Genomic DNA, 24779 nt, shown 5'->3' on the forward strand with positions numbered 1-24779 from the left:
TAAAATCATACAAGTGTTCGGTAAACAGGAAGTTGTCAAGTGATCAATCTGAAAATGCATCACACGGTATAGTTGACTTATATAAACCCTGAAACCAAATTTCAGAAATCCTTGTATTGTAGTTCCTGAGAAAAATGTGACGAAAATTTTCAACTTGGCTATCAAGTGTAAAATCATACAAGTGTTCCGTTAACAGGAAGTTGTCAAGTGATCAATCTGAAAACGCATCACACGGTATAGTTGACTTATATAAACCTTGAAACCAAATTTCAGAAATCCTTGTATTGTAGTTCCTGAGAAAAATGTGACGAAAATTTTCAACTTGGCTATCATGTGTAAAATCATACAAGTGTTCGGTAAACAGGAAGTCTATGAATGATGAATCTGAAAACGCATCACACGGTATGGCTGACATATATAAATGTTGATACCAATTTACAGAAAGAGTGGATGTGTAGTTCCTGAGAAAAATGTGACGAAAGTTTCATGGGACGGACTGACGGACTGACAGACAGAGGTAAAACAGTATACCCAAGCGGGGGTATAATTAAGAAATAATTCATGGAAGCCATAGATTATTGGAAATTTACACATGGCCTGGGCCGTGATATTCGAATTTTATCCTGAGCTTTAGCGAGGGATAAAATCAACGAATATCACGGCCCAGGCCATGTGTAAATTTCCAATAATCTATGGCTTCCATGAATTATTTCGATTCTAATAGGAAAAATACGATCATTAAAAAAACTGAAGCGAGGGTGGGTAAATTTGTGTGTATGGCTGTTCTTTTTTACTCCCTGTTAGATAAAGCTAATCATTTTAATAGATCCGTAGCTTGCACGGATTATTTCGTGAACAACTGCTGAAAAAAAATATGCTTCATTCTCAAAACCAACAGTTGTCATGTTGATTTATATGTTTTTCCCGTGAGCTACCGTCAAATCCAAAGTTGACATTTCGTAACCAATGAGCCGCCATGTTGACTTGCTGAAATCAGTACATATGCGAATAATGCAATAGAATAGAAAATCAAACATAACCTACCTTGATAATCAATTTTAATACAATTGTAAACGACATGTCAATAGTTTACGTAACAGAAAACGTTCAACTCTAGAGTTTTCATTTGTATGACGTCATGTTTTGAAATGACTTAAATGCGCCAAAAACATTAATAGACTTTCACGGAATTTTATTTAATTTTTATTTTGTTGGTTTCTCCGAGCTCTTATGCATTACTTCTTTTTATTATGCATCCGAATAAGACTAAAAGTGATTTTGTCTTTTCTGAATTGCAATTTTTAAAACAATTAAATCGACAAAGGGTTTGCAATTAGGTGTCAATACATGTGGATTTACGTGGGAAGTATATTGTAACAGCCATTATTATGTACACCACGGAGTCTGCGCTAAGTATAGATATATCGAGAATTTTATCACAGTGTTGTTTACAAAGCGAAAGAAGCACGTCATATTAGAATAACAAATGAATTTATAAAATAAATCTTGTATCAAAAGAAATATCATTGTATTACTTTTTTTGATATTGTTGTTCCTGAGTAAATAAGTATTAATGTAAGGGTCCTACTAAAATGCGCCCGGGAGCGCCCGGGTGAAGAAAAAGCGCCCCTGGAAAAGAAAAAGCGCCCGGGGAAGAAAACATAGCGCCTGGGGAAAAGAAAAAGCGACTGGGGAAAATATAAAAAATATTTTGTTGGCTTGAGACAACTTTGTGTCGATGAAATCAGTTATGAACATTGATTTTTTTTTAATTTTAGACAAGTTATTTGCAAATTCAGATAATAGACATTTGTAATGAAGCACAAAAACAAGTAAGAATGTTTCAATTTTAACAATAATATATGAATACTATTTCGAAAGACAGATAATACTGGATCACAGTTAATGCGGAAGATTTATAAAATGTAACACGTCAAAATACATGTTTTTAAAAACGATATCAACATGAAAAATGTAAAAAAAAAACAACCTTAAATTTAAGTCACAGATAAATATTAATTTAATCAAAATTAAATAAATTACACATAATTAATCAGCAGATAAAGCAGTACTATACATGTACCGGAGTTAGAACACGGGGATAAAGAGCAGGAGTTTTGTGTCAATTTAAAACTTTGCATTAAAACCCTGATAAGCATAGCCATTGGAACAGTTATAGCTTAACAAAAAGATATAATAAATATGTATCAGTATCTGAATAAGAAAGTGTTCACCATGCAGTTGCGAAAATATTACACCTCAGGCACTGATTATTTTTAAATAACAAACTTATACATTTTGATTGAGGACAATATCGTTCATGATTCTTCTATACACTCTAACTTATATTTAAAGAAAAAAAAAAAAATTTTTGTTTAATTTTTTTATTTTAATTTATAATTTTCTCCTCCGGGCGCTAATTTCCCTTTTCTGGGCGCTTTTAGGTTTTCCCCGGGCGATTTTTCTTTTCCCGGGCGCTCTCAGGCGCTTTTTAGTAGGACCGTAATGTAATGGTTTATGATGGTAATATATACATTTATATAAATTATATTATGTATATATAATCAAGGACCTTCGTTTTTTGTGGATAGTTGTCCGGTTAGAAGACATGCAGCATCTTCTTATTTTCGTAAATATTGCGATCATCCTGAACACACATTGGATCTAATAATGTCTTCACTCTTCCTAGTTATATATACTACTTTCAAGAAGGGTTTAACATTGGGTTGGTCGTTTAATAAAAACTACTTTGAACTTGTGAGAATTGTTTAGAACTATTCAACATACCGTATTATTTCCTTTCTGTGGTGTCAGGGAATAAAGTGCATGTCTTAGTTTTTATGCAAACTGTGCAAATTCATTGAATGATTTGTCTTTTTAAAGCTATTCACAACAAGAAAAACTACAAGTAAGAATATATCAAAAATGATAGGTGTCCACTTATAAATTGAATAGATAATTATGTCTATAGTTATTGTTAAATACAAGTGGACATACACAATCATTTCAGCTATTCTTTCTGCCAACAGGATTTTAAGATGTGACATTTATGGTCTAGATTTTTGACTTTGTACAAGCACCAAATGTTGTTTAAAGTAACAGTTGATGTCTTTATTTAGATGTCTTCCATTTAACTTATCTATTTTGTTCATATGTGTATTGTTGAGAGGGAAAAACATTTTAAAAAACCATGTTCAACCACACTGCCTGTTTACCATCTAACAACAGCAAAAATTTGGAAAGCAGGTAAAAAATGTGGTGTTTGTAGCTTTATAATAAATTTCATTATTATACTTTCAACTACTATTCAACCTTGAATCAACTTTGAATGGATGTTGAAACTTCAACGTTGAAATGACAACGTTATTTCAAATTTTTAAAATCAAACATAAATTTTACATTGTTTCAACGTTGAATCAACTTTGTTTCAATGTTGAATCAACGTTGAGTGCCTGCTGGGCAGTGATCTCCCCTTTCTCACCCAATTGACTGCCATAAGAATGATCCCATTTTTCTCTAATTTTGGTGCTATTTTCACATTTCTTGATCTGTGCGAGAAAAATATCCCTCACTATGTTGAAATATCTGTTCTCGGAAAATGATAGTTGAAATTTGATTATGACGTCGAAATGTTTTGTTTTCTTCTGAATTTTCCTATTGTGACGTCATGAAAAAAGGCGATTCTGACCCTATAACTTATGAATAACTATATTTCTCCACTCTTGTCAGTTAAATCTTAATTATTTGAAAAGCTCGGCAAGCCTTACGCTTAATAAATAATAAAATTTAACTGTCTCATGTGGAGAAATATGGTAATACACTTAAGCTTGTTGCAGTGTGGGAATAAATATTGTAGCTATGCTTCTAAAATGTTGTAAATTACAAAATTTTCAAGAAAAAAATATCTCACAAACAGGCTTTCAAAATTTTGGCAAAATGCATGCTTCCAAAATGTTGTATGTGAACTTGAACTTTTTTGTAAATAGCAGTGAAATAAAAACTTTGACATTTCTGGATTATCCAAGAACTTAATTATTTTCACAGAAATAAAGAAATGTACAATTATTTTTTTCATAAAGCAATTCTACAACAATATTCAAGTTTTTATACAACATTTTGGAAGCAAACTTTACAAACAACTGACATTGGCAATTTTGTAATATGTCTTATTTCACACATTTTGATTGGTCTAACTGTATGCTATTTTGTAAAACCAAAGATTTCCTCCCCCCAGACCATTTGTGTCAAAAAGTATTTTTTGCCAAAAAAGTCATATACAACATTTTAGAAGCCAATATATATCTCATGTCTCTCACCTGATTTATTGCCATAAGTATGATCATAGATCATCTCTTGATAGATAACTTGTTTGGACTCTATCACGTCATAACTACTGTAATATCCACACCGGAACTTATCTTCAAAGTCACAACTTATACTTCTATCTGTAACAAGAAACATCTTATCTTTAGGAATGTATTAATTCTGGCATCCATTAGATAATATAAAAAGTTAGGGCTGTGTTTTAATTTATAAGACAAAAATAGGGGGGATGGGAGACACTCTAATTAATTAAATATGGGTGGATGAATTTTCATCAGATCACAAAGAGTATTCATTATTTTAATGAATAATAAGTAAAAAATATTATATTATTGAGTCTCTTTAAGGTGGTACCCAACACTTTCCCCAAAATAAATTTGGCTCTTTTAATTTTCTTAAAATTTTAAAAAGTATTTACTGTGACCCTTTTACAAAGATATAAAAAAAATCAAAAAATATGAACCAAGCGTTTAATCAGAAAAATTACACTGGTTATATAGCAGTTTAACAAACACTAATTTTGATCATTGAGAAGCTTTCCATTGCCTTCACAATGCAACCTAATTCAAACGTTTAGCTGATATTACAGAGTTATCTCCCTGTATTGTTAGGTACCACCTTAATAACCAGTAAATTTGTTTTTAACAATGATAACATTACTATTTCTCCAGTAGTTTTATATATGAAAATATTTTCCCAATATGAATATTTTTGTTTTATTAGTACAATATTGAATACACCTTATCGCTATTTATCCGCCATTGCTGGAAGTTCACACAGGTTCCCGTAAAATGTTGACGTCACAAAACAAAATATCTGACGCCACAATGGAAAAGTGATTGTTGTTGACGTCAAAAGTTCAAGCGGCAGGGTCAGCCGGGATTAGCGATAAGGTGTATTGCACGATTATTCAGTAGCTATAGTGAAATCTGTTTTTTAATGATTTCGAAAATTAGAAAGTAAACTTTGTTTTCCGTCATCCAATTATCTGTAAATTGATGTGTTCTTGCTTAGATCTCCATTATGGTCACTAAAGGGAAATAACATTTGATCAAAATGAATTAAGTGTAACATATTTAGAAATTTTTTAATTTGAATCTGAAGGTGGTACCCGACACCTTGACTAAAATTAATTTGCCCCATTTAATTTTCATAAAATTTTACAAAGCATTTATTTTAATCCTTTGACAAAAATATAAAAATTTCAAAAAATTTCAACCGACCATTTTATCAAAAAAATTACACTGGTTATATAGCAGTTTGACATGCACTAGTTTTGATCTTTGAGAAGTTTAATATTCCCTTAACTACACAATGTGATTAAAACATTTAGCTGATTTTACAGAGTTATCTCCCTGTAGTGTCAGGTACCACCTTAATAAACAGCTTACCACACAATGTTGTCTCATCGGAATGATCGTCACAGTCAAAATTGAGATCACAAACTTTACTCAAATCTATACAATAATAACCACAACTAAACTGTCCTGGACATGCTGAAAAATAAAATAATATTATACAGTGAAACCTATCTTAACTGTCCTGGACATGCTGAAAAATAAAATATTATTATACACAACTTTCTATTTGTTGTTATTGGCCTTGAACTAAGTTTTCAGTGAATGTGAGTACTCTCAATATGTATGCATTGTGTCTTTTAGTTTTGTTTTTTGTAACCTTTTTTTGTGTGCTTTTTTTCAAGTCTGATGAACCTTATTCAAATGATTTTAATAGTTGTTCTCATGTTGTTCTGTTCCATTACCGACCCAGGTTAAACAGTGGCTTGACCACCTGCAAACAAGTTCAACCCTGAGCCAAATTTTTTGCTTGATTGTCCAAAGTCAGGAGCCTGTAATTCAGTGGATGTTGTTTGTTGCTGTTTATCATATACTGTGGATTCATTAATTTTCTTGGGTACCAAATTTCGTGGATTCAGGAAAACTTGCATGTTCGTTGATATTTAATTTCGTGGTTTTGCAAGGACTGCTTGCACACCTATATAAAATATGCCATTTGTTGAACATTTAATTTCGTGGTTCACTTGTACCCAAGATAACTACGAAAATTGGTATCCAACGAAAAATAATGAGTCCACAGTATTTGTTTTCCTTTAGTAGGCAGTAAGTTTTTATATTTGAATTGTTTTACATTATTCATTTTGTAGCCTTTAAAGCTTGCTATGAGGTATTGGATTTGCATTTTGTTGATGGCATTACTGTGACCTAAAGCTGCTTACTTTACACCATTTGTTCTATGTTGGAAAGTTGTTTCATAGGCAATTATACCACATCTTCTTGTTGTTATACCTAATCTAAAAACCTTCATCATCTGAGAAATGAATGAACAGTTAATGGATGGATAGATAGATATGGTCAGTTGCACAGACCAAAAAAATAATGCCAATTTAAATATCGTAGACAGGGAAGGAAATTACCAAATCTAAAAATTCTTGTCGGGGAAATTTTGTACATAGAATTTTTGTTGATACATGTATTGACTTTTAATTGACTTCTGTGTGAGCCAAGACCGTATTTTGACCTAAAAATATTTTTTTTTGGACAAATTGTGACTATAATGGAGAGTTGTCTCATTGACACTCATCACATCTTCTTATATCTATGTATTTTTTAAAAAAGATTTGTAAGTTCAGTAAGGTATATATTTGGCTTGATTATTTAGATGTTTTAGGATAAAGAATGTTTGAGTTGATAAAAACACTTGTGATACGTTAAATAGAATGTATTTTTGTCAAAGTTTTATTTGAAAGCATTGTAAACCAATTTGTATTCGTGGATACTTTACTTTACATTTTCTAGTCCAATTGTTTTTTCAATTTCCAGATGTTCTGATTCACTGGAGGTAAACAGATAAGGGAAAATACAAGTTTAATGTTTCTGTGACGATTTTAATTCGTGTTAAGTTACATTAGTACTTGTGAAAATCAGGAAAATAAATTGCTTGCAAAAATTGGTAGGTTTACAGTAATTATAGTTAAAATAAAAGTGTACTTACTTATCTCTTGACAATCTCCTGGTACAATAGCAATGTTATCAATTCCGGCCTGTCCAAGTTGCATGTCAATAATTAGAGAAGCATCTGTTAAATTTCCTGTATATTCAAACTGTCCTCGATTCCAACTGCCTGAGTCTCTTCTCATACTCCATGCAGGGGTCCAAACAACATTTCCGAAACGGTATGACATCATATATATAGATAATGACACATTATATCCTGCCAGAAACTTAGTATAGTAATCAAAAGTTATACAGGATTTCTCTGTTACTGATAACATTGGTGATAACACACTGCAGCCGTCTTGGAAGTTACTAGAATTACAATATAAAAACCGTCCTACAAAAAACAAAAACATGTTAAAAGCTTTTGTGAAATCATTTAATTTTGTGGATACAAGTTTTTGGTAGATTGAGGAAAAAGTTGAATTGTCATTCATATTTGGTTCAATAATTCTCAAATTCTGGATTCAAGCCTGCGGAAGATGTTTTCTTCGTTGAATGTTTGTTTAACTTATACCCACTCAAACAGCTATTCAATTTACTGTGGATTCATTAATTTTCATGGGTACCAATTTTCGTGGATTTAGAAAAACTTGCATGTTCGTCGATATTTTATTTCATGGTTTTGCAGAAGTCTGCGTGTATGCCTATATAAAATATGTCATTACATTTGATTTTGTGGTTCACTTGCACCCATGAAAACCACGAAAATTGGTATACAACGAAAAATAATGAATTCACAGTATGATTTTAGATTTGAAGAAATTGATTGAAATAATGGAAGATCTTCAAAAGTCAATAAGTAGCATGTACCAATATCTGAACTTAAAACATGACCTTGACCTCCGACATTTTGCTTTATTACCAAATAAAAGCTATATCAATCTGAACACCTTCTGTTTTATACTGTATGGTTTTAATTTGTTACAATTTTTTTAACAAAATTTAAATCTTCAAAGGTCAATAACTAGAACATACCAGTATCTGAACTAGCTACAGCAGCCATATTGTCTGAATCATGTGATGCTGACGTCCAACCACTATCACTTAACAGATTAGTGTTATTTCTGTAACCACATAGGAAAGTCTCATCCTCAAAATCACATGGTACAGTGGTCCCTACAAAATAAATATATGTATGCAGAAATAATTGTACGTTTTTAATATGAGGCAGGCATTACCTGTGAACGCTGTCATTAGGTAACGTCTTTTTTATAACAAACAATTTTTAAAATTTTTAAAAATGAATTTTTATTGAGTTCCTTTCTTTGACTGATAAATATAAATTTTATTCAGTCTCATGCAAACAAGACCAGAAACGGAAGTAGATATCTGCGCAGACCTGGAAATTACAAAACGAATTTGAGTTCATTAGTACAATGAAAAATTTGGGACTTTTCCTGTCAGATTTTTTTTCTACTGTAATTCAAATAATAATGCAACTGAGTGAGTATAGCAATATGTAGGAACTTATATTTTGATATCAGATTTACATATACAATTGTATGTAGATTTTTTTTTAAATTGGAAAACTAACCTTGTATTTCTGTCCTTTCCACAAAAATTGTCACACATGTAAATACAAATGCACACAATAAAATCTGAATTTACAGTACACAGAAATAAGACAGTGAGCATCAAGTCTGTCTAAAACAAGGATAAAAGATTCTGCCCTGATTAAAACATATTGTCCATTTTTGTTTGCACCAGTGTTCAAGGTTAGTTGAGGGTAAGGCACCCGCCAATATGGTTAAACACAGTCACCTTGTATTTGTGTGTGTCCTTAATTCAGGATCCTAGTGTCATTCACAGCTTATCATTGGTAACAGGTCACAAGTGCCATTGTTATATTTCATATTTTCTTTGTTTATAGTTTCAGCATCAGTCTGTTATTTTTCTCTGTTAAATGTTTTGTATTTTGAAATGTTTGGGTTCTTTTATATAGCTAACTATAATGTGTGGATTTGGTCATTGTTGAAGGCTGTATAGTGAACTTAATGACCTCAAACCTACATCCTTTGTTCTCAGGTGAATAGTTGTCTCACATTTTTTAATTAAAGTCAAATAATTTCCCACAAAATGTGGTTTCACAATCTGTGAAAAAGTGATTTTACATGATGCTAGAAAGTTATTTGGAGGCAGATCTGGGATCTTTCTAAGAAAAGTATGCCAATTACCCTCAAGCGTAAGTACATCTAATAGAAAAATAACTTTAAATATTACCTGGGCAACTGCCATCCATAACATAAATATTATCTACTGCTATATCTCCTTTAAATCCTGAAGCTTTGGTTGCCACAAAATATATATTCTGTTCTGTGCCAGATGGTAAGGAGACACACCCTTTAATCCATGCCATATCCTGCTGCCCTGTCTTAGTCCAGAGCTGGGTAACAGTAGATGTACCTGTGTCATGTGACATAATGTCTAGTGTGCCGATATCATCTCCTAACATGTGGTAGGAGAAATATAAACTGCTGGGATTATTACTGGTGAATGATGGGAAGGATAAGTAGGTTGTATCGCCTGGATTACCATGGGAACTCTCAACATACATAAAATGTCCTGTAAATGAAAACATACTTTGATATTATCCCTCTGTGAATGATAATGACAATTACAACAATGTCTCTTGGTTATTTATGACTGATAAAAAGATGCAAAGTATGAATATCTCAGATAAACTAGAAAGAATTTACATACACTATCTTAAACATGTATAATTTTTACTAAATCTGTACTGAATAGAAGAGAAAATATTTCAAAATTAAGTCAGTCCCACTAAAAAAACTGCATTTGCAGGGGCAGACCCAGCCATTTTAAAAAGAGGGGATTCCCAACCCAGGACAAAAAAAGGGGGGGTTCAATCTATATGTCCCCATTCAAATGCATTGATCGGCCCAATAAAAAGGGGGGTTCCAACCCCGGAACCCCCCCTGGATCTGCCACTGATTTGCTAGTCTTTTCCAAACAACATTGGTACCCATGAAGATAAATCAATTCATAGTAATTATCTCCCTGTATGGTATGGGGGACAGTACAAGCATGCTATTTGTCCTACATTGTAGGGAATTTAGACACATTTAAAAGTACATATAATGGAAGCGTAATGCTTAGCACCATTTTTTTCTTTAATCATTATATTCTGTAGTGTAGCAAACATAATGTATAAATTACCTGCAAGATTTCCATAAGCATCACCATATGGCCCCGTGTTATCTGATGGGGTCTTACTTTGCTGTCTGGACCATTGATATTTAGACCCTATGGTACAATTGGAGGAGTACTGACAAGTGTTGGTCCCCTCAAAGTTACATGTAACTTCATCCAGTCGTTCTGCAAATATATTAGAATACATCTACATACAATTTTTTTTTCAAAATTAAAAGCAGGCAAATATGACCTGTAACAATTCTTAACTGTTGGTTTCATATAAACAAAACTAATATAGAACAGTATACCTAAGAATACCCTGAACTTTTAAATTTATACCTATACTAAAGAAATTATTCTTTAAAATTTGAACATTGAAAAAATTAATGGTAAGTAAAAAAGGTCAGTGGAATTAAATGATCATACTTGAAAATGTGAAAACTTAAAACATATGGAATTAAAACATTTCTATGGTTTAAGAAGTTTTCATTGTAATAATAGTAATTAATTCATCACAAAAATTAGCCATTTCACAATCAATTGCATCCTGCCAATTTCTGGGTGATATTTTCAAAAGGGTACACCAAAACTTTGTGATTGGTTTAAAATGTCAAGAACAATAGAATTTCAACCAATGATGTGAAATTCATTCTGGTGTACAAACAATGAGATTACCAATAGTCCTTTAGATTCTGAAAAGATAAATATTGACACTTACCTTGACACATTCCATCTGAAATCACGACATCATCAAGAGCGAACACAGAATCGCATCCGTCACCCAAAACAGCGGAAAATGTTACAGATGCATTACCGGTTGGTAGATTTACACAGGAATAATACCATTCGTCACTCTGACTTCCAGCCATTGAAAATACCAAAGACGTTTGGACTACAGTACCGTGTTGGTTTACAGAAACTTGGAATGTTCCCATGTTGAGTCCATTCATGTGGTAGTAGAACGATGCCTTCATTGGTTTGGATGGCTGCACCTCAAATGGAACGGTGGTAAGATGGGCAAGGTTTCCTTCAAATGTGTTGGGCAAACATGTTGAAGTATACATGTAACCTCCTACAAGAATAAGGAAATCATCTGTATATCAAAAATAAAAAAAACATGTATTTCAGGACACAAATGCCCCAACTCAAATTGGTTTGACAGATGGTAAGACAAAACAACTTAAGGGGGAAAGGACGGAAAGACAAAAGGACAGATGGATTGGAAACAGAAAGACAGAAAGACGAAGGTTAAGGTTACAATTAATGCCCCTGCAAAAGCCTCCATTGTCAACGACTGGGGCATAAAAAGTTTTAAATCTCTTTGAAAAACTATACATTAACCAAACATGATTAATGGTCAAATACACAATATTGACCATTATGCATTTTGTTTTCATTTCTTTAGTATCAAATAAGTAGAAAATCACTCAAACATTTCAAAGCATTATATATTTATTGTAATGATATAAACATAACAAGAACGCATGCTAAGCATGCACTTACTTGTAATTCAAAGTATTGGTAGACAGGAAGTAGGTGTCTGACAGATCTGCCTGTTCAGTTGCAGACCAGTATACAATTATCAAATCAGGGATCCAGGAAAAACCTACCTGAACTGGTACCTTCTGTATGATCTACTCTTGGTACATACTGTGCCGCCATGGAAGAATAGTTTTGCATCAGATTGTATGTTCCCCAATTCCATGCAAAGGGTGACTCTGACAATCTGGTGTAACGACAGAATGTGGCCGACTGGAAATCACATGACGCAAAATCTACAATAGAAAGGTTCATAAAGAGGGTCTCAAAAGGTTTTAATGAATAATCTAATATGATGTGCTTCTTTTGTTTTGTAACCAAAACCTTGATAAAATTCTTAATATATCTATACTTGGCACAGACCCTGAGATGTACATAATTATGGCTGTTACAATATATCTCTACTTAAATACACATGTATTGTGTATAACCTACATAATTATGGCTGTTACAATATATCTCTACTTAAATACACATGTATTGTGTATAACCTACATAATTATGGCTGTTACAATATATCTCTACTTAAATACACATGTATTGTGTATAACCTACATAATTATGGCTGTTACAATATATCTCTACTTAAATACACATGTATTGTGTATAACCTACATAATTATGGCTGTTACAATATATCTCTACTTAAATACACATGTATTGTGTATAACCTACATAATTATGGCTGTTACAATATATCTCTACTTAAATACACATGTATTGTGTATAACCTACATAATTATGGCTGTTACAATATATCTCTACTTAAATACACATGTATTGTGTATAACCTACATAATTATGGCTGTTACAATATATCTCTACTTAAATACACATGTATTGTGTATAACCTACATAATTATGGCTGTTACAATATATCTCTACTTAAATACACATGTATTGTGTATAACCTACATAATTATGGCTGTTACAATATATCTCTACTTAAATACACATGTATTGTGTATAACCTACATAATTATGGCTGTTACAATATATCTCTACTTAAATACACATGTATTGTGTATAACCTACATAATTATGGCTGTTACAATATATCTCTACTTAAATACACATGTATTGTGTATAACCTATGTCCAAATGTTATACAATATACAGATTAAAGAAATTGCTGATTCAAAATTGCAATTGAAAAACTTACAGTTTCTTTTTTGTTATTATGAGGCTTTTTTTTCATCACATCAAATTGACTGTTTTTAAACCTGTTTAGCTAACAGAATCGATTCAAAGAACAAAAAGAGTTTAAATTAACATGACTGTTTTTAACCTGTTTAACTCAAAGGAACAAAAGTTTTGTTTTTCCCAGATTAGAATCAGTAGGTTGCATTCATGGAAAAGCGATCAGGATTGTAGTTACGACAATAGAAGTATAAACTTACGTGGACATTCAGTTCCTAACAGTTCAACATCATCTACTTCTATATCATTAGCATATGAGCTCCCTCTAGTGGCAACAAATTCAAGTTGACCATTGATTATCTCCCCTGTGGTGAACTCTGACATTGGCACACAAGCTGATTCCCATGATCCATAGGTGTCCAGAGAGTCTTTCAGGAATATTTGTTTTGTTTCTCCATTGTGGTTCAAATTTACCTTGAATAAAATAAACATGATCTTTGATAAGTATTTGTTTTGTTACTCCATTATGGTTCAAATTCACCTTGAATAAAAGAAAACCTGATTATTTGGAATATAATGTATAAAGTTATAAAGGGACATAACCAATATAAAGTTATATAGGGACAAGGCTAACTCAAGTTAAAGAAGGAAAACAAAAATTCAGCAATTTTTGCATTTGCAAAGGAGCATAACTCCTGTAACAATTAAAGTGACACCCCTAAAATTTAAACTTGATCTGTATTTTGTGGTAATAAGCATTGTGTATAAGTCTCATAACATTTGGTTAAGGTGAAGATAAGAGAATGGAATTCAACTTTGGTAGGTACAGACAACCAATAGTAACTCTTAATGCCCCCTCTGATGGGGGCGTGATGGGGGCATAAAAAGTCTTTCTCCAGGCACTTCAACCACCAATAAAAAAGGGCCACCATGAAATAGCCCAAAGGCGGTGCTTAAAAGTGGCGTTAAAAATGCAAAATATCAAATCAAATCAAATACTGGAATACCTGTAAAGATCCACTACAGCTATCATTTCTGCTGCCAGTATTCCTATATTTTAATTTCAGATTGTGACTGGTTGTGGCATTGAGTGGCAATGTAAATTTGGCCTTGTCCTCATGTCTTCCAAATGATGCATCTGCTGTTAGATATTTACCAGCATCTAGGTGGAGTAAAAAAAAAAAGTTAGTGGAAAAAAAAACAATCAATAAGAATAAATTAATATGAAAACAATATTGTTAAAAAGCAGCAAAAATGGCTAGAAAAGACTTAACACTAAATATAGAATTGTCAAAGTTAAATTGGTCAATCTGAAAATTGTGCAGTTATTATCTTTTATTATACAAACCACTAGAAGATCCTAGAACTAAGCAGACCAAAATAAGTGTATAGGAAGATTGTGCATGTAAGCAAATAATGTGATTCATCCTCCAAATATGATATTGCATGAATTAAAGTATACAACATAAGTTCACTAAGAATATTTTAGCATGCTTCTTAAGTACAGAGGTGTCTTAATTGTTTTTTTACATACTATAATAAATTGAGAATTGAAATGGGATATATGTCAAAGAAATAACAACCTGACCAAAGAGCATTTAGTATCATATTATCATAAGCATATATTAACTTAAATATTAAAAATTACCTGACAAAGAAGTATTAAAACCTGCCCAAACCCATTGGAATGGAATTGGATCAGCTATTCTGGTAGAGCATTCTATGTCCCATGGACAATTCTTATCAAATTCACATATACTATACGGGAAAGGCTCTGTAAATAAAAAAAATAATAACATATAAAAACAAATTCATATACTGTTTATTGCATATATAAACTGCAAATTTTTGTTTTCTTATTTTATATACATGATAGTTTGCATATATAAACCTAGAATTCATAAATTTTTGCAATGTAATATACTATGAATTTTGAGGAAAATGCAACACAATATATGTCATAAAATTCAAAACTCCCATTTTCATAAAACCGAATTTTGACTCTTGAATTTTTCATTTTTTAACAGGTTACTTATAGGCTGTACAGTGACCTATAGTTGTTAATTTCTGTGTCATTTTGGTCTATTGTAGAGAGTTGTCCCATTGGCAATCATACCACATCTTCTTTTTTTTTTTATATATATATATATATATCAAATTTTAAGTTTTCATTCATTGATATCCTAATGTATCATAATTTGCTTACTTTTGAATCATGTTCATTTCATTAAATTATAGAGAGGAGAAGGTCACGGTAAGGCCCTAAAATGGCTCCTATTTCTTACTTAAATTTGGACTTACCGCATAGTTGGTTATTTTCAAGGGGTGTAAATTTTTCGCTAATTTCGCAGATAGAACAAAATCACCAAAATAAATTCTGTTAACTGCAAAGTGTACATGCAGAGGTATTGATAAAAGTTTATAATCCACCAAAATATTTCGTATAACTTATTTAATGAAAATAGTGAAATTTTACACCTACTAAAATAACCCGCTATACAGTATTGACCAATACCACAATGAATCATATATAGCATATACAATGACTATATAGGCAAGATGTCTTTTTGTGGAAAATTCTATTCACTATGTTAAAATTGCATGTAGCAATCTTTTTGATTTTCAATTATAGGTAAATCTCAATTTTTTACCTACCAGTACATTAAGGTGATACCTAACACTACAGGGAGATAACTCTGTAAAATCAGCTAAACGTTTTAATAACATTGTGTTGTAAAGGGAATAATAAGCTTCTCAATGATCAAAATTGGTGTTTGTCAAACTGCTATATAACCAGTGTAATTTTTCCGACAAAACGGTTGGTTAAAAATGTTTGAAATTTTTATATTTTTGTTAAAGGGTCAAAGTAAATACTTTGTGAAAATTTTATCAAAACTAAACGAGCCAAATTAATTTTTGTGAAAGTGTTGGATACCACCTTAAATGTTAAAATCAATGCTTTCAAATAAAACTTTGACAAAAATACATTTTCTATTTAAAACTTATCACAAGTGTTTTTATCAACTTAAACATTCTTTATCCTAAAACATCTAAAGAATCAAGCCAAATATATCCCTTACCAAACTTACAAATCTTTTTAAAATACATAGATATAAGAAGATGCGGTATGAATGCCTGGCATTAAAACACTCTCCATTTAAGTCACAATGTGTAAGAGTAAACCATTATAGGTCAAAGTACGGCCTTTTACAGAGTCTTGCCTCATATCTAATATGATTATGCAAATGAGGCTTACTAAAAATAGATATGTTTATGGGAAAAATTAAGTGGTAAAATACTTTTATCTTATGTCAAGGATTAAGATGATATATGAGAATTGTCAAGTTCTGATTGTTGATGTGGACAATTTTCTGAATATTGCATGTTTTTTTGGAGGTTTTAACACAAAGCTTATATGTATGGGTTTGTGTTGCTTATTCTTTAGTTTTCTATGTTGAGTCATGTGTTCTATTGTTTGTCTGTTTGTCTTCTTTCGTTTTTAGCCAGGCGTTGTCAGTTTATTTTCTATTTATGAGTTTGATTGTCCCTCTGGTATCTTTCGTCCCTCTTTTATATATCTTTAGACAAGTAAAATTTCAATAAATAAAGTACATAACATCAATTAAATGTACTCACTTGGACATATCTCTTGCTCTTGAACTTTGATCTCATAAACATAAGCCTTTATATATGTATAACTTCCAGAAGGAAGAGGAGAAGTAAGTTTTCCTGTTATAACCAAGTTACCATTTACTAATGATGGTAAATCATAACAAGCACTTGTATCTCCAGGTTCGGCATATCCAAGGTCGTAGGTCATATCCGCTGTCTTAAGTTGGACATGTAACTGTACAGCCGGATGAAAAATTGTCAAATTTAGGAATACACTTCCACTAGATGGCGTTGTGAACATGTTGGATATTAATTCTGATGATACACCTCCATATATATTAGAATATAAGGCAAAACCTGTGAAATAAACAGATAATTGATTTCTCTATCATTGAGTAACTTGCAAATCTGAAACAAACTTTGAGGAAAAGTTTGAGGCACGCAACAGGGTACTTTCATGACGAATAATAGTCAAAAATCTTGCGAAAAGACATTAATGGTAACTTTTTGTGCACTCTTTATACCAGCATATGTGACAATAAAACAATCAACTGATTTTAACAAATCACATTAATTATTTTCCTAAAATGACAGTAACGGTCAATTATTTAAGACATTGAGCTCTGACAAATCACAATAAGAAACAGAAAACCCCACATACCATAACTATGTTGCGACCATCCATTGCCGTAATTGTTGACTGTGTAGGAACAGGTTCTCTGATTGTAAATACCAAACTTGCAATCTATTGCACTACTCTGAACAGCATCAACTAAAACAGAAAATTAAAAATAATATCTATTTTACTTAATAAAAAAGCTTAAGGATATGGGTATAATTCATGACACAAAAAAAGGGCATACACACCATTGTGTTAAAAAAAAAAAAAAAAAAAAAAGACAGTGCTTTTATTGCTTAAATCCATCGCAGTCGTGGTGAAGTCTTCAAAATAGGGCTTAAACTCTTGTACCTTTATAGATTTAAGATAATCCCTAGCATCGGTTTATTTGCCTGTTTTTTATCTGTCATGTATTTCTATTACTAAATGTTTGTGTCATCATTCAATGGCAATGGTAAAAAGTTATTTACAGGATATTTTTTTTGTAGGGTTTGATTGTAATTGTTTCTGTGCATTAAGGTAGTACCTAACACTATATGGAGATAACTCTGTAAAGTCAGCTTAACGTTTTAATTACATTGTGTTGTAAAAGGAATATTAAGCTTCTCAATGATCATATATAACCAGTGCACTTTTTCTGACAAAACGGTTGGTTCAAATTTTTTAAAATTTTTGTTAAATTTACTTTGACAAAATTTTATGAAAATTAAATGAGCCAAATTAATTTTAGTAAAAGTATTGGTAACCACCTTAAATGGATTATTCAAAGGTGTGTGCAAATATGGAAATGAACAGAAACAAATAAGCTTAGTTTTAATTTATCATTCATTGTGAAATGAACATTATTTTTCTGTAAGTTTTCATTACAATGAGATACTGTAAAACAACTAATTTCGTGAAAAAAAAAAAGATCCCAAATATAAATTGCAGCAAATATGTTAATCTTGGATCTTTCCTAACTAACTACATCAAATATATTTCATAATAGCAAAATGCCAAAATCAAATCTCCATTGAGTAAAGTAGAAAGGGCTATTTTTAAAAGTGAAATGAAGTACATGTATCTGCAAACATAAATAGGATTACAGTTAGGTCAAATAAAAACTATGTGTGGTTCAAGTGACCTTACCTACCCTACTTTTTAGTCTTAATAATAGCCTATCCTAAAGATTTTTTGGTCATTTTTCATTAAGCACAGTTAAAGTGAAATATATTTGTCATTTTGTGATTAGAAGCTTAAATAAATGATAAAATTGTAAAATTAAATACCAGAAGATAGCTTTTAGAAAATCAAAAAGGGTCACCATGCATTTTTTCTGCCTAAAATACATTTAAGCAAAATTCCATGTAGATTCCTTCAGAAAATGCACTATTTTAGTGTTATCTCCCCTTAAAATGCAAATTTAAAAACATTAAAAATCAAGCAACAATAACCTATTCTTGTAAAAATATTAATATTTATAAGTTATAATCCTAATAATTTGTTCTTTTAAATGCAAATTCACATAAGTTATCTGCATTCCTGCATCAAATTTTGCTAATTTGATTGAAAATCTGGCCCTTAGATTCTCTGTTTTTTACTATCCAAGATGGCGAAAGATACCCATACTACCTTAATTGTGGGTCTCTTTGGGTTTAAGCGTGACAAAGGATTGCCGATTTTTTTGTAAGCGTGACACGTGAAAGTCATATATTTTTGTCGTGAAAATGGGAAATGAGGTCTAGCAGGACCCAGGTAATGACGAAAAAATGAGAATTGCTTACTTATTTAGTGTAAGTGGGATACAGGAATTTGACAAAACAGTAAGCGGGATCCGGGATCGTAACCCCCCAATGAGACCCCCTTAATTCATAGACTTACCACATCTTACTAAAGTTACAGAGTAAGTAGTAGTTGAGTAAATGGAACAATCAGACAGATGTTTACTGGAAGATACACAATGTACCTGCTGTTTAGGAAGATCGTATTCACTAAAGCTTCCTGCTGCTGATCCAGTCCTGAAAATAGAAAATTAACAAGTTGAAATTGATTGTAAAAGAGGGGGGAAAGATACCAGAAGGACAATCAATTTTGTAGATCAAAAATAAACTGACAACACCATGGTTTAAAAATAAAAAGAATCAAAGCCTGAAAGGCTGTAAAAGCAATTGCTGCCATGTTTATGTTTTGGGGACTTTTTTTCATCCACATATATTTAAGAATTAAACATGACAGGAGTGTTGTCTAGTGAGAATTAAGAAGGTTTTAACTTTATATCAATTAAAGACTTTAGCAGAAAGTCATTTTTAATATGTTTTATATTTCACAAGGAGACAACACGTTTACCAGGCTAAAGTTGGGGTCAAATATACATGTGCTGAAACATATAAACTCCAAGAGAAATTATTATGGATTATCCCCTAGTAGTGTTTGTAACTGGGCAATAATTTCCTTTATTGATGAAATTTTCATAATTAATTTAAATTTAACACTTCAGTTAAAACATTTCAACTTTCCAGACGCAAATGTTGAAAAACGGGAAAGAAACAAAATATTTTACAAGAGATAAACATGTAAAAATTAAATATATATTTCAGCTGACTAAAAATATTTTCATAATGTTACTTTGTCATCATTTCTTAAAAACTAAGTCCCAAACATTATTGCTCAGTTGATATGTGTCATCCTCATGCAGTACGAGATAACTATAATTCTCATGCAATCCCGAAAAGAGGGGCCATCACAGACAAACATGACATTAAATCGTCATTATACGAACAAGAACAAACAGCTCTAAGTTGCTTTGATATTTATCCAATTTCCAGGAAACATTGTGAAAATGATCTTCAATATTTCGCAAACATGTGAAATAAAATTGCAAACACGGTGTACCGTCGAGGGTCAACAAACGTAGTAGACTCGTCCATTGGAAAGACGAGGATAATGGTTTCATCATTTGTCATGCATACCCAGTTTTGAATATGATATCCAAAAAGGATGTACTTTTTTTAATCTATGAAACTAGAAAATTCCAAATTGTAAATATCTCTTCATCTGGACTTGTAAGGTGATCGATAAATCTTACGGAGTTGACAAAAAAGGAAAACAAACTTATTGTTATGTGTTTCAACAAGGGTTTCGTTCCTCCAAATTATTTGCGCAAACAAATCAACAAAATAGGTCAGTTAACTTTGTCTATTTTTAGATTACAGGTAATCATTTGACACTACGTATAACCTGATAACCTGTGTAGTGATTTTGATTTTACGATAAATTTATGAATGAAAGACAATTTTATGAATGAACAAGAGCACCTGACCTCTTTCTTAAAAAAACAGCAATTAAACATATAAAACCGTATATTATAAAAGATAATTCAGTCCAATTTTCAATACTAAATCAACAACTGAAATGATTCCATATTTTGTTGAAACATCGTACGAACGGAAAACGGAATCGCAGGTATAAAAATGCATTTTTTCACTCGGACGTCTATGTTTTTTTGATAGTCAAACGGTTGTCCCCCTAAATACAAAAATACATCTACAAGAACGTATGCTGAACTTTCTTAAATCCACTAACGTTTTTCAAAAGTTTCAAGCTATGTATTGCATTAGAAAACATACATAGGTGTTTAACAATGACAGACCAGGAGCCTGTTTAACGAAATACTATGGCTTGATCTGGGCGGAGTCTCTGATCTGGGTCACAAAGATGGCCATACGCGACGGCATGAAAGCAATTGCTTTAAAAACAGACAAATAATAGAACACAACACACAACATAGAAACTAAAGACTAAACACGAACTCCACACAAAACTGGGGGTGATCTCAGGTACTCTGGAAGGGTAAGCAGATCCTGCTCCACATGTGGCATCGTCGCAATACATGAGACAATAATCCATCAAGAGTACAAATGACATGGATGTATGCAACTAGAGGTCACAATACTGCCTTCAATAGTAAGCAAGACCCAGGCGCTATAGAAAGCTATAAAAGGCTTCCAGGTGCTGGATTTGCACGCTGCATTGAAGACTGATTGGTGGCATTTGACTGTCATCTGCTCTTTGGTAAGCTTGTTGTCTCTTTGACACATTCCCAATTTCCATTCTCAATTTTATTGACACGAAAAATATTGAAACTATTCATATCATATAACCAATGGCCTGATTCATTTCTAAAGAGTCATCTCCTATTGGTCAATCTATTCAATTGATATAACCAATGGCCTGATTCATTTCTAAAGAGTCATCTCCTATTGGTCAATCTATTCTTCTGTCAGTTCTATTGTCCAATTGAATAAACACGATAATACCAACAGACTAGAGATAATTATTGGACTTACGCATATCCTAGATACTGACATACTAGAGACGGACAGTATGCTGTATCATAACAATACACATAACCAAATTGGTTGTTGATAACAATTTCCACGATCCCTTCAATGGCGGAAGTGATATTAGTTGTTGGTAGTACATCCATATGGGATATCTTGGCTATAAAATACAAACAAAATTAGAAGCAATACATCATTTTAAATATATTTGTGCACATTCTTTAATTATAAATGAAGAATGACTGTGTTCATGGGACAATGTACACTGTAGATGATGCCCCTTGCGTGTAAAGTTAAAGGACACTGAGTGAGCTAGAGAACTGTAAAAGTGACACAACTCAAAGTTCAAAAGCTGTGATAATATTAGCATTGTGTATAAGTTTAATAACATTTGGTTGAGGCAAACTAAAGTTAGAGAACAGAAACTAATTTTTTGACTAACACATCTTAAATCTTAGATGGTAACATGTCATTGGGCATCACATTTTATTGTACTTTCTAACACATACATATGTAATCTACAGAAACAGAAGATTGTAATCATATAAATATACAATTTATAGTCATAGTGTTTTCCCCAAGCATGCATGTTGAGCATGGATAGACGCTTTGCCATTTTAAAATGACACTATGCCCTTTTTCACTTCTTAGGATGACGCCAGTGTCCCTTTAATGCCTTAATAGAAGTCTTTACAAAAATAAAATTTCAAAATTTTCATGCCCATCGGCAGTCAATACTTACTTGTTCCATATGGAGTAGTTCTAGGGGTTGTATTAGTGGAATAATTGGTTGATAGGCAGTCAATACTTACTTGTTCCATATGGAGTAGTTCTAGGGGTTTTATTAGTGGAATAATTTGTTGATAGGCAGTCAATACTTACTTGTTCCATATGGAGTAGTTCTAGGGGTTGTATTAGTGGAATAATTTGTTGATAGGCAGTCAATACTTACTTGTTCCATATGGAGTAGTTCTAGGGGTTGTATTAGTGGAATAATTTGTTGATAGGCTGTCAATACTTACTTGTTCCATATGGAGTAGTTCTAGGGGTTGTATTAGTGGAATAATTTGTTGATAGGCAGTCAATACTTACTTGTTCCATATGGAGTAGTTCTAGGGGTTGTATTAGTGGAATAATTTGTTGATAGGCAGTCAATACTTACTTGTTCCATATGGAGTAGTTCTAGGGGTTGTATTAGTGGAATAATTTGTTGATAGGCAGTCAATACTTACTTGTTCCATATGGAGTAGTTCTAGGGGTTGTATTAGTGGAATAATTTGTTGATAGGCAGTCAATACTTACTTGTTCCATATGGAGTAGTTCTAGGGGTTGTATTAGTGGAATAATTTGTTGATAGGCAGTCAATACTTACTTGTTCCATATGGAGTAGTTTTAGGGGTTGTATAAGTGGAATAATCTGTTGATAGGCAGTCAATACTTACTTGTTCCATATGGAGTATTTCTAGGGGTGGTATTAGTGGAATAATTTGTTGATAGACAGTCAATACTTACTTGTTCCATATGGAGTAGTTCTAGGGGTTGTATTAGTGGAATAATTTGTTGATAGGCAGTCAATACTTACTTGTTCCATATGGAGTAGTTCTAGGGGTGGTATTAGTGGAATAATTTGTTGATAGGCAGTCAATACTTACTTGTTCCATATGGAGTAGTTCTAGGGGTTGTATTAGTGGAATAATTTGTTGATAGGCAGTCAATACTTACTTGTTCCATATGGAGTAGTTCTAGGGGTTGTATTAGTGGAATAATTTGTTGATAGGCAGTCAATACTTACTTGTTCCATATGGAGTAGTTCTAGGGGTTGTATTAGTGGAATAATTTGTTGATAGGCAGTCAATACTTACTTGTTCCATATGGAGTAGTTCTAGGGGTTTTATTAGTGGAATAATTTGTTGATAGGCAGTCAATACTTACTTGTTCCATATGGAGTAGTTCTAGGGGTTGTATTAGTGGAATAATTTGTTGATAGGCAGTCAATACTTACTTGTTCCATATGGAGTAGTTCTAGGGGTTGTATTAGTGGAATAATTTGTTGATAGGCTGTCAATACTTACTTGTTCCATATGGAGTAGTTCTAGGGGTTGTATTAGTGGAATAATTTGTTGATAGGCAGTCAATACTTACTTGTTCCATATGGAGTAGTTCTAGGGGTTGTATTAGTGGAATAATTTGTTGATAGGCTGTCAATACTTACTTGTTCCATATGGAGTAGTTCTAGGGGTTGTATTAGTGGAATAATTTGTTGATAGGCAGTCAATACTTACTTGTTCCATATGGAGTAGTTCTAGGGGTTGTATTAGTGGAATAATTTGTTGATAGGCAGTCAATACTTACTTGTTCCATATGGAGTAGTTCTAGGGGTTGTATTAGTGGAATAATTTGTTGATAGGCAGTCAATACTTACTTGTTCCATATGGAGTAGTTCTAGGGGTTGTATTAGTGGAATAATTTGTTGATAGGCAGTCAATACTTACTTGTTCCATATGGAGTAGTTTTAGGGGTTGTATAAGTGGAATAATCTGTTGATAGGCAGTCAATACTTACTTGTTCCATATGGAGTAGTTCTAGGGGTGGTATTAGTGGAATAATTTGTTGATAGACAGTCAATACTTACTTGTTCCATATGGAGTAGTTCTAGGGGTTGTATTAGTGGAATAATTTGTTGATAGGCAGTCAATACTTACTTGTTCCATATGGAGTAGTTCTAGGGGTTGTATTAGTGGAATAATTTGTTGATAGGCAGTCAATACTTACTTGTTCCATATGGAGTAGTTCTAGGGGTTGTATTAGTGGAATAATTTGTTGATAGGCAGTCAATACTTACTTGTTCCATATGGAGTAGTTCTAGGGGTTGTATTAGTGGAATAATTTGTTGATAGGCTGTCAATACTTACTTGTTCCATATGGAGTAGTTCTAGGGGTTGTATTAGTGGAATAATTTGTTGATAGGCAGTCAATACTTACTTGTTCCATATGGAGTAGTTCTAGGGGTTGTATTAGTGGAATAATTTGTTGATAGGCAGTCAATACTTACTTGTTCCA

The 24779-nt window shown here is 32.3% G+C and overlaps 1 protein-coding gene across 1 annotated transcript in view; it reads right to left on the minus strand.

Moving 5' to 3' along the window:
- The window catches only part of LOC134689809 (MAM and LDL-receptor class A domain-containing protein 2-like), a 156970-nt gene that overhangs the window by 47009 nt on the left and 85182 nt on the right, over positions 1-24779 (minus strand). Inside the window, exons 50-64 of the mRNA XM_063549774.1 lie at positions 21726-21879; positions 19261-19397; positions 17443-17553; positions 16806-17138; positions 14818-14943; positions 14177-14331; positions 13430-13643; positions 12101-12265; positions 11209-11562; positions 10515-10673; positions 9561-9902; positions 8316-8456; positions 7336-7674; positions 5715-5819; positions 4317-4445 (exon numbers count right to left, since the gene is read on the minus strand). Of these exons, the coding sequence (XP_063405844.1) occupies positions 4317-4445; positions 5715-5819; positions 7336-7674; positions 8316-8456; positions 9561-9902; positions 10515-10673; positions 11209-11562; positions 12101-12265; positions 13430-13643; positions 14177-14331; positions 14818-14943; positions 16806-17138; positions 17443-17553; positions 19261-19397; positions 21726-21879 (2964 nt within the window). The remainder of the gene's footprint in view (positions 1-4316; positions 4446-5714; positions 5820-7335; positions 7675-8315; positions 8457-9560; positions 9903-10514; positions 10674-11208; positions 11563-12100; positions 12266-13429; positions 13644-14176; positions 14332-14817; positions 14944-16805; positions 17139-17442; positions 17554-19260; positions 19398-21725; positions 21880-24779) is intronic.

This window comes from Mytilus trossulus, chromosome 11 (genome assembly GCF_036588685.1).
Source record: "Mytilus trossulus isolate FHL-02 chromosome 11, PNRI_Mtr1.1.1.hap1, whole genome shotgun sequence".
Taxonomy (NCBI): Eukaryota; Metazoa; Mollusca; class Bivalvia; order Mytilida; family Mytilidae; genus Mytilus; species Mytilus trossulus.